We start from the raw sequence: 12,685 nt of genomic DNA, 5'->3' as shown, positions 1-12,685 counted from the left end.
ATGTGTAATTGTTTTGAATTTTCATTAGTGTAATTTAAATATCAAAATAATTAATAAAAAAAACTAGTCATTTGATAAATATTTTGAGTTTACAGCTATTTTACTATGGTGTATAGTTTAATGTAGTTACTTGACATTAGACTTTTGACATAGATTGCTTGACATTAATAAATACTTAATATTTAGGTACCTATCTACTATTAATTAAAAGGATATATAATATTTCCAATATGTATACATATTTTATATATATATATATTAACTAGACTTAACTAAATTATACACTATTATAGAGTAATTGGATTAGGTTTTGTGCTTTTAAAACTTAAATGAATTATTATTTTAATAAAAAACTTTAAAAATTATCAGCAAAATATGGTATTGAAAATTGATCACAAAAAGTCTATGACAAGTTTATAACAAGTTTTCTCATCTTTAAACTATACTTAACCCAACACAATTCTTCCCAAAACGAAGATTTATGAACTCAAACAACTTTTACCAATGACATAGCATTCTCTTCGTTTTCCATTTTACTCGGGAGAAAATAAATTGTTCTGAGATTATAAATCAAGACGCGACCACCAACATACAAATTATTATTTAAGCTCTTATATACGTTATATAATTAGATCCAATTACAGTTTTCAAAAAAGTCGCATTCAATATGATTTCGGTTTAGAAACGAGGAAATGAAATTGTGTTTGTTATTACTTATGATGTTATACTATTTATTATTAAATAATGTTATCTCTTAAAACAAAATTCTTATTGTTCTTGAATTTGGTAGATTACTATTAAACAATAATAGTCATATGTGTATAACTCAAGAATATTTTACACGTGTTGTATAAATGTGTCTATAGGTATATTTTATTACATGATTAATAAATTTGAATAATTATTAATTTATAAAATATAAAACTGTAGTTATGAGTATATTTTAAATAACTCAGAAACAAAACTTATAACACATATAAACTTACTTTTTTTATTCTCAAAATATAGGTAAACGTAATGACTAATATTTAATATGGTAGTCTTAGAATATAATAGTATGTTTTATGTTTATAATTATAAATATTATTGAATAAACCTAAATACAAAAATGTGTATCACATTTATTATTTTAGTATAAAATATCCAACCTATAGAAAATAAATGTATTATACATTCACTGTTAATCATCTAATATGTATTTATGATACTTAATATAGTTATTTGAAATTACATTATTATTTACAATTATATTATTAAATATTTTCTGAAATTTGCTTTGTTTAAAATACAATTAGTCTTCATTAAAATAATTTAACCGCATTATCATATAAGTAACAAAATAATAAATTGTATATTATACAATGCATTTTTCTAGGTCACCATATATGCAAGCGCCATTAATCATATACGATTAACATTTAAATAAAAATGTAACAATTACAAATTATATTTTTATACAATATAATGCTTGTCAAACAATATTTTAGATTGGTACACATCGCTACAATACTTGGCTGAATTAAATATTTTACAACATTTATGAGTAAAATAACTATATTTAAATTGTTAGTAAAATATATACTCAGCGATTAAAATAAATAATAAGTTTATAGTGTCGTTGTAGAATATATCTTTAAAAAAAAAATGTAATATTCTTTTAAATAATTCTTGATTTTAAATTTCTGAAGAAAAAAATGTAACATGAGTAAGGATTTAATTTAACTACCAATCTGTTAATAAACAAAAAAAAAACGACATTTTGAATGAATTTATGTAAACATTGCAAACTATTTTTTTATTTATTATGCATTTATAGGAAAATCGACACATTGTCACTCTCATTTGTTTCTTGCCATAAATTTACATTGTCGAACTTAGGTTCTATAGTCATCTCGAAAAATTCATAATATTATTTAACTCATTATGTACACTAAAATTTATTTTCGGTTTTTATATAATATACAAACTAAATATGTACAATATTGTTTAAAATATATAATATTTTAGAAAAATTTTTTTTTTTTTTAGTTAAACTATATTCATAAATAGATGTTTTTTTTAATGTATATAAACATTATCACTTTTCACAATAAACAAAACATGGTGAAAAGATATTTTATTACACTGTATGTTCATACATAATATGTAACGATTAATATATATATATATATAGGTTCTAAATACACTAAAGGTTTTATAGAAATATACATCTTCACGAAAATATTTTATCTTTTAGTGCAGATATATTATTTCCTGAATGTCGTATATACGTTAAGTACATTTATGTTTAAATGAATGAACGATATAAGCACTTAGTAATATTAGTAAATGCCAAAAACCATTAAGTATAAAATCTTTTTAAACATTATAAAAGGTAACATTATAATTAACTTAACCTTATACCATAAGCAAATTTGTATCCATCTATTAACTCAAGAAATGTATTTATAAATAATTGTACAATTGGGTATTTTATTTAGTTTAACATAACCTACACACAGTAACCAAAATATTAGCCCGGAAATAAATTATAAGTAATTTTGAAACAAAAAAAATGATTTTGTGTATTTAAAAAAAAAAAAAAAACTAAGTTTTTAAAAGACCAATAACAGTTTTTGTACTTAAGATAAAGTTTGTCAAATCAACTGAAACAATATTATTCAATTTGATAAATCTATCTATTGAAATATCCAATATTACAATATTTAACAATAAAAATTCTAATAGTTATTTTACTAATTTCATTAATTTATTGTGCATTATTAGTAAATCTCAAAACTGGCTAAATCTTATTTAAATTTATCATAAGTACATTATTTAATTTGTTTTGTACACATAGCTGTATATATAATAATTAATAATATACCTAGTAAATTTATGATTATAGGATACTTTTTTATGTGTTAGCTTATAATATAAGTATTATTATTTTTCTTTTTTAATGAATCTAATTTATCTAGCAGGTAGTTTAACAATTTAATTTGATAAACTATTTAACTAAAGTTATCTTTTAATATAAATAATAATAATAATTTTCAAAATGAAACTATTTTTGTTTTTTATTAAGAATATTACTTCAAGCATTAGAAAAAAATCAATATACGATATAAATATAAAATAATCTAGCATCTCTGTTCAACTAGAACAATACTATTACAAAGTTATATTTATAAAACTTTAAGAACATTTTCAGATGGTATCTATTTTGATTGAAATCGATTATAAAAACAGTAATGAATATTATGATGGAAATTAGTGAAATGTTTTTGTCAAAATAAAATGTAATATTTAACTCCTCTTCTCATTATAATTTTTTTGCCAAATAACTTTCCGTTATACGACTTGTACGCACAATATTTCAGCATTTATCATTTAATCATATACTTTTGAATTTTTAATTTTTTTCGTGACTATTTCATTTGTGTTTTTATCTGGACTAATTTCTTTAGATGGCGGTGACATGGAAATATGGCACATGGATAACTGTCAGAAAATGAATCTGAAGAACTTTTACCAGGAACCAAGTGTAATATAATATAACACAGAAAGGCGCATGTATTATTCAAGCAGTATGATTTATGTGTTTCATACATACTAACACGGAAATAAATACACGGACACACGACGCGTATAAACTTATCTGTGGTAACAATCGTTGATGACCGGAAAAACGGTTTTACCGACGTTGACAACGATGTTTTTGTTCGCCCTGTGCCCTTTACCGGCCACGTCGTCCACCGACCCTAATGCCTGTGTTAGTCCTCTTAAAAAAAAAAAAAACCTTTTCGAGACTATGTGAAACTCGGAAGCTTTTCTGACAATAAAACGGAAACGTGCATTAAATCAAGTCGATTTAAGTCGCATAAAAGAAGGCAAGGAGATGATGGTAGAGGGAAAAAAGGTTTACGATGACAGGCATGGGATTTTATTCGAGAAACCAGCTGAATGTCTTCACGAGATTTTCTCAATTTTTTTATTGTCCTGTGACTATTATTTAATAACATTGTATTTATGCAATAACTAAACAATGAGGTTAGTATTTTCTAATAAAAAAACTATTAATTACTCTTATATGCACACAATACCGAACACAATTTATTGTATTTTGTTACACATTGTATAATACAAGTTTTAAAAGAAACATTTAATTATCGTACTTTTATTTTAGGTTAGGTATTTAATTTTATATGTTATTAAATCATTTTATTTTATTTTACATTTACCTACATTGAATACACAGAAGGTCTCACCGTCTATGTTTACCTTTCAATAATTATATTTGTAAATAATTATTTTATTATTGTTATATTAGAAATTCACAAATATTATTTTAGTTCTCAGTAGGTATAGAGTTTGGATTAATAAAACTCATGATGTAATGACGACAACTGTTTAAATATTCACGGTTTTCGTGTTTTTAAAATCTTAAAATGTCCCATTTCAAAGTTAATTTATTTTAATATTTTAAAAGTATTTTTTTTTACAGATTTTCATTAGGTATTTACATAGTTATCAAAGTTTAAAAGTTTGTGCCGAGATCAAGTAAAGGAGAGCACTATATATTAAGATATAGTTGACCGAGAGTCCGATGAGATTTTTTTAAATTTATTATATTATATTATAGCATTATATACACTAATTGAATTGATAATTCTATAATTTATGTTAATTTTTTTTAATTAAAAATAAACATTTAATGTAAGCTTTCATGAAGAATCTTAACAATCATCAAGTTAAAGCATTTCAAAAAGAAATGAGTAATAGTAGCTAATGTTTATTTTTTTTTTTTTTTTGTAAAAATAGGTTGACAACTAGTTTATGACTATATGATTTCTCAAGGTATACAATTATTACAGGTAGGTATCTAAAAATCTGAAATAACATTTTAGATTTTTATCATTATTGTATTATTATTATTATAGTTATTTCACTATTATTTATGTGAATTCGTGTCTTTATCATTTTAATATAGTATTTTTCCAAAATAGCACTATATACAACACCGATTCAGATTAGTAGATAACGTGTACTTACGTCGACATTAAGCCCGTAAAATGGAAATGTCTGCGTTCTGGGTATCATCCCGGGGGAATACCTGTAGAATTCGTGACTACCTCTGTACCATTTGACCGACAACATTGGAGCTCCGTCTAAATTGTAATTGCAATATATCATGACATCGCGTCCTCTTTCTACTGCTGGAGGTATGAATTGTATGCTAACGTTGTGCAAACTTCGTACGATATCTGTAACATTGTATAATAAATTGGCTTTAACTATAAAATCGTTTCTCAACAATATTGATACAACACGCATTTACTTGATACACATTGTGTTATATATAAAATGGTAAACATTTTTATATCGCAAATATAATATTTTTAATACATAGTATAAGAAATAAAAATTATATTAAGAAATATAAAAAAGTGCGTTTACTGTAACATTTAAAAAATATATTATCGATTTAAAAATTGGACAATAATAAAATAATCAATAATTTTTAAATAAAATTAAGGAATAAAAAATATTAGGACTGATTTAGGTTAGTAATTTTTATCATTTTACTCGTTCCATCATAATATATATTAGTATTATATCATTAAATTAAATTTGAAAGCTACAATGAATATAATCAAGTAAATTACTATCCTTAGCTGATATAAATAAACTGTATGTGTACGAGTACATCAGCTAGTGTTATCGAAAAGTTGAGCATATTGAAAAAGTTTTTCTTTTTAGAAGTCCAACCCTCGTTGGGAATAAAATCCAAATCTTCCACCAGGTGTCCCTAAAGGTAATAATTTGTTGCAGGTTTTATGCATTTGTATTTGGAAGCAATTGCAAAATTGCAAAATGTTGGTAGGTAATCACTAAAATGTGACATTATTTTATGTCCACTGTTTTATAAATTAATATGTATGTAGGGACTTATGAACCATTTTTTCTACTTGAATTATGTATAATATTTAATTATAACTAAAAAATATCAATAAAATACATCACTGTATAACCAATAAAATTTAAATTGTGAAATAATTCATTCGGGTCAAGTGTGTTCAACCAAATTTTTTTTATTCATTTAATGTGTGTTGAACTCATTTAGGTATTCATAACATAAAATTTGCTTACTAATATATTTAAAATATATTATACACCTTAGTATTGTACTAATCATAGTCAACAATGTAATACTAAGACGTTGATATTAAATGTTTTCAACATAAATTTACTAAATATCTTATTAAATTTAAAGTAAACCAAATGAAATAAAAACAAACTAAGGTAATAGTCATACTAGATATTTTGATTAATAGGTTGTATTTAAGTATACTCTATAAAATAAAAATATAGAGCTGGCAATATAATCAATATACTTGGAAATAAAATCATATTTAAATTAAACAGAAAACATTTAATATGCACGATAATATCATTTAAAATATTTATCAACTTAGAAATGAAATATATAATTTATAATCATAAAGTATTGATAAAAATAAATATGATATTTAATGAATGAATTATAACATCCACTGTATGATTCCAAAATGACAATTTCGAGAATGCAGGTATCTATATGTTATATCTCATTTATCTCGTTTGAAATTCGTCGAATAAAATTATTTTCTAACATCATATTCAAACTTTTTAAGTATGACTAAGAAGAATATAATAGGGAATTAGGATAAGACGATTAAAGACAATGCGCTACTAGATGGATTTTTCTGAGTATATAATATCACTGGTCCCAAGTGTGATATATCGTTAGAAATTATTATAGCCCAGATTTATCCATTTTTTTCGGTACTCGTTAACCCATCCACCAGTTTCAAACGCTATTCAAATAATGTTGAAACATTGCCAAGTATTTTGAACCTCTGACAAATTCATACACTGCAGTACGCCTAAAAAACATAGATCCGGAGTTTGATAATTTACAATTTATGTTGTTAGATAAGATTCCCGGATGCTTTTATAAACTTTAAAAAAATATATTTATTTATTCTTAGTATAATATTACAAAACCAGATAACTTAAAAAATAATATCAATATATTTTAATTGTGAGTAAATTATGATAACATTAAAACATTTTAAATATTGTAAACTATTCAATAGAAAACTTGGCATAACATCGTATTCTATCTTCATTTTTTTTTTTTTTTTTTTGTAAAATATTGTAAAATTATTAATAAATTTTTGAAAAAATAAATAGTCAATAAAATAATGATTGAATTAATATTAGGTAAAATTATTTACGTTGTCTATAGAATTTAGTTTTTAATAGTTAAATTTATCGACGTACGCTTTTAAAATAATGATTTAATTTTTAGTTGGGTCAAGTTAAACAGTTCAAATTAACTAATAGATATTACATCAAGTAAAATCACTTAAAATTGTATTTTAAATAAACAAAATGTCCCATATAACCATATTATATTTTATAATGTATAGTGTACACGCGCGAATATAGCGTTTTGTAATTAAATTACTAGAATAATGATTGACAATTATATTTCGATCATCAAAGTTATAGCTCAAATACAAAACATTTGATTATTTGATTATTTAATTTAATCAATACGGCTTAGTATAGTAATAAGTAAGTGAATTATGCAAGAGGCAAGTTAGCGGACGTGAAACGGAACCAAGTATCTAGATTATGTGTAGAATCGAAGGGTGAATTGAATTGTTCGAAATATAATTAGTGGTGAGCATAGGGATAAGAAAAGTGACAATAGAGTGAATCAGACGAGGAGGGAATCGAAAGTTGATGAGAGAAAAGATTGTAGGTGCGTTGACAAAAACGTCTAAAAGGTTTCGAAAGAATTTTAATTTAATGTCAACTCTTCTATCGGCTAACGTCGAAAGACCAAATTTCACATAAAACTGACGAGTAGTCGTGCAACGAATGTGGGATATTTAACACATAGCTAGAATTGGATAGAAGCGCTTTAGGACTCGCTCAATGATCGCAGAGTTAGAAGCAGTGTGAAGATCAACAAGATTGAGCCATACTCAAGCAAGGGTCGCATTAAATAACAATAGAAAGCATTCAGTGAAGAAGTAAGTTTAAAATAGGACGATTTTCTCTTTACGAACCCTATTGTATTATACTCCTTACAAAATAATGGAATTAACTTAATTTCTTGTTGTTATTAATATTATTCTAAAAACCTTAGCATCATCTTCTCAAACCTTTAAAAATTGTGTTGAATAAAAAATGTATACATATATGATATATAATATATAAAATAAGCTCATCAATTTTAATTCACCATTATTAGTAGCATACAATTTTCAAGACGATTCAGAAGAATTAATGGGAAAAAAATCATTCGCAGTTCATACATTGTCAAATTTTAATTATTAATTGTATTAAAATTTACGTCAAACGTATCAAAATTATTTATTGAATTTAAAAGTTATTTTATTTTTATCTCGTAAGATTATGTTATTCTATTAACATTTTTTCTGTTTTATTATTTTATAAATTTAAAACGAAAATTTAAAAAAAAAAAAGGTAGCATAAATTATTTTTTATGCAAAAATACAAAAGGGTTATAGTTCAAAAGAAAACTATGAATACTTATTAAGATGTATAATGAATCAAAAAGGTTCTAAATAACAAATAATAATGTATTATATTTTAATGTGTTCTTATATTAATATATAAAATATTTGAAACATAATTTTTTTTTTTTATTAAATATACGTAAATATAGTCGTCAATATAGTAAAAAATATGAATTAAAAATGTATGTATTGCATTTTTTACACTTAATAAATAGTCAAAAATTAATTTAATCTGGTATTTTTACATTGAGAAAATTAAAATTTAATTTTAAATACATGTCAAGTTGTTATTGTTAACGATGGAAACAATGAGGTTCATCGATGTCGATTATAATGAAAACCAATAATAAAAAAAAAAAAATAAAACAGCTTTTACAAATAAAATTAATTATTTACTATTGAAATGTCTGTAGGTACACGCGAATTTAAAAAAATGCTTTTTATTTCTAGGTCATATTCACGTGGGTTGAGTATTATAGTGAGTAGGTACATCGTCGAAAACTGGGAACAATATGTTGAAAACACGAAAACGCGAGATGTAAAATGACCAAGCACCACGATTTATGAAACAATATTTTGAATTTATGAATAGAGAGATGACCCATGTCAAAACAGAATTAGACAACCCTTACAGCATACAATTTTAATTTAAAATCTATTATCAGCATTGTAATTAAGATGAACCTAAAAAAAAAACATGATACAACAACAATACATACGTATTTTAATTCTTTAAGATAATAATATGTGAAAAACATAAAAACACAGGGTATGTCAGAAAGTTTTAAAATAAATGCAATTGGCATAATTTTTCAATCTACTTACGTATTTTTCATAATTTTTTTCGATTTACTATAAAACTCTAAAAAAAAAGACTTTTTGAATCAAAGTTTAAATTTAAACTTTCGATACATTCGCGAAAAAGTAATACAAATATAAAGGCATATAATAAATATCATTTTGAGAAATTTATAACACAAGTATAAAAATTATTTATTGACTTCAGAAATGAAACATTTTTGTTTCATAAAATTACGTTATTACATTCGCACAGGTGCGAGATGCCTACTGATTTTGGCTAATTTATAAACTTTAATAATACTCATAAGTATTATTTTTTCCCGGATATACTTATCTAAAGCTGTACAAAATACTAAAGTATTATTTTTTATATTAAATTTTATGGAATACAGTTATTTTGTAGGTTTTATTAGTATTTAATATGTATAACTATTCATTAAACATCAAACCCGCCACCATAAGTTTTACTTAAAATAACTTTTTTTTTTTTTTGAAAACTCACAAAATACAAATTTTTGAGTAGCCATACTAACGTATAACTTCTGATTTCATACATTGCAATTTATGAAGTATAAATATTCAATAAAATAACCTTGAAAATTTAGTTTGGAGTTGACAGACAGCCTCAGCTCAGATTTCGACTTATGTCTCAAAATCGTTTTTTGTCGTATACGATTCGATCATTGAATTCATATTTAAAACATCCTTTACAGAGGCCTACTCAATGGTAAGATGTAATTGACACCTAATATACAGCAAAGCTTTCCTGGTTGTTTTTAATGTTGTACATTTTATTTATTTTATGAAAAATATATTTTTTAGTTATATATTATAATATGTATATATATGTATTGCATTTTTTCTTAATGGTAAATTTTAATATTTATAAACAAGTAAAACTTGTGAACGTTTTCAACTGATAATAACATAATTAAATATAATTTGGTTATTATTTACAGTCTTTAATTAAACAATTTTTCAAATTGATCTAAAAAATCATTTACAATTTTTAAATTTTGTTCAAAGTGTGTTCTTTAAATATAATTTATGTTATAACTCATAGAATTAGTAATTATAGTAGTTGATATTATAAATAATAGCTGTTTATTATTTTTCAGTTGAAAATCTTTTTACAGTGTATAATTTTGTACCTATAGTAAATTATTGTATGCACTAATACGTAGTTCATTGTAAACTTTTATACGGCGGAAAGTCAACTTTCCTCATATATAATTTATTTTACGAACACGTTGTATTGATATGTATAACTTGCAGTTGATTTTAAATTCAAGTTAAAGGCTCTATGTGTACCCCGAATTGATTGAATTATAGTTTTATAGCGTTCGGAAAGCGTCTGTCGATTAACGCTACCGGATGAGACCACAAAGCCCAACGGCTCTATTGAACCGGAACTACTCTGTACTCTTACGTCTATTATACTCAGCTGACCCAGCGAGACCACTTTTACACACCATTAGAGTAGGATAGTAGAAACTGGAACTTCCGGCCGGTGACAAAACCCTTATGAGGACCGGGATTGATGAAAAATGATATAACTAAAAGGTTCATTCAATTCTATTGTTGATTTATACAATTTTATACATTTTTTAAGCTTTCATACTAAATCAATATATAATTATATGCTTCTAAAACTAAAGCTTTATTGAAAAATATTAACGAACAGTTAATTTCTATCTTAAAATACTTGTAAATTTAAAGTTGATAGTGATTTACATTTACGTTCTTTTAATTTTAAGTACACAATTGTAGTTAAAAATTGGCAAATGGGGATTAGATTAAACAAATATTGAAAATTAATAGATATGCTATTTAACGTATAGGATAATAATATAATATAAAGTTTTAATCAACTAAAAAGTACACCAAGCATGAGCACTAAATTAGTAAATTTCTTTTTGTTACATACCATTTTATAACAATAATTATTTATTAAAATTTAAAAGCATTTTTTTTTTTTTTTTTTTGAAAATTTGATTTTATACACAAAGGTAATATTTTATACTTTATAAATTTGTAATCATATTAATTATTGTAATGTATGAGTTTACTTATAATAATATTTGTGCATACTCATAATATGAAGTATGAAAATAAAAAAAATACGAACAATGACTAATGAACATATAATAGTATCATTAAATTTCAAGTCTTAAATACAATATAATATTGTTTTATGAATAAAAATAGTAAATTAAATTATCATTTAATATACTTTTAACTGTATAACTACAATGCTAAAGTGCTTGTTGTATCGACTAAGCTATTGGATCTAATTGTTATTATTAATACTTGCATAACTTTTAATCATCTATTTAAGGTAAAGGGAATAACATTCAAACGGTTGTATGTAACAAATAAGTCTGTAAAATGTAGTTGTATATTTATTAAATAGTTTCTATAAGCTTTATGTATAGAAAATCCTAAGGATGGCCGTTTATCGAAAACAATAAAAAAATATAATGATGAACATGGTCATACAGAATTACACTTAGATTTGTATTTTAAAAGCTATAATTTACCATACTTTGAAATTTAATACGTCATTATCATTCACAATTGTAAAAGTGACAAGTACCTGACTTTTTTTTTTGTTTAAGATTGTGATAACTATTAAATATAAGTATTTGAAGACTATAATTTGATGCAGACAACTATACAATATAGAATTTCAATTACTTTATAATATATCTGTCTGTTATACTATACTATCATTTTAAATCTTATTAAAAAAGGCTAATGAAAACATTGAAAAAAGACCTCTTTAAAACAACACTCGGAGTCAATACTTAATTTCTATTCTTTGAAGATGATATTAAATCTAATTTCTTGAACACTGCTTTTATCATAAAATTAATTTGACAAAATCATTGTTATTAAACAAATTTGATTTTTAAGAACCTAAAAATAATATGCTGTAAATTTAATATTTGTTATTAATACTTTAATGAAAAACATTTTTTGACACGGCGCTTTAAGTATGCAATTTTAGTGCATGATATCATATTTTACTAAATAATAATATTAATGCAAATCTCTTATTTTATTCTAGTGTTCAATCGATTCAACATTTAAAATAAATAAAATAAGAATAACATCATTATTAAAATCAAATTTATTGAAAAGATTTCTTCGTTATTTTTTGTAACTATCGATAGTGTTCTTTACAAAATGCATAAAGGAAAATAATTAATGGCATCTCTATGGATTGTTTATTTTATCTTTTGTACTTACATATTAGCATTTATGATATCATTATTATTATTAACATAAATATAAAATATATA

The 12,685-nt window shown here is 23.7% G+C and overlaps 1 protein-coding gene and 1 long non-coding RNA gene across 2 annotated transcripts in view; one reads left to right on the top strand and one right to left on the bottom strand.

Annotated features, from left to right (window-relative positions):
• The window catches only part of LOC126550823 (uncharacterized), a 34,329-nt gene extending 29,214 nt beyond the window's left edge, over positions 1-5,115 (top strand). Inside the window, exons 2-3 of the long non-coding RNA XR_007604855.1 lie at positions 3,450-4,856; positions 4,989-5,115. This is a non-coding gene — a long non-coding RNA (uncharacterized LOC126550823). The remainder of the gene's footprint in view (positions 1-3,449; positions 4,857-4,988) is intronic.
• LOC114124163 (uncharacterized) overlaps positions 1-12,685 on the bottom strand; it is a 108,897-nt gene that overhangs the window by 33,001 nt on the left and 63,211 nt on the right. The window contains exon 2 of the mRNA XM_050203127.1: positions 5,035-5,246. Within this exon, the coding sequence (XP_050059084.1) occupies positions 5,035-5,246 (212 nt within the window). The remainder of the gene's footprint in view (positions 1-5,034; positions 5,247-12,685) is intronic.

The sequence above is a fragment of the Aphis gossypii genome, chromosome 3 (genome assembly GCF_020184175.1).
Source record: "Aphis gossypii isolate Hap1 chromosome 3, ASM2018417v2, whole genome shotgun sequence".
NCBI classification, from domain to species: Eukaryota; Metazoa; Arthropoda; class Insecta; order Hemiptera; family Aphididae; genus Aphis; species Aphis gossypii.
This window is presented reverse-complemented; position numbering and strand designations above follow the sequence as displayed.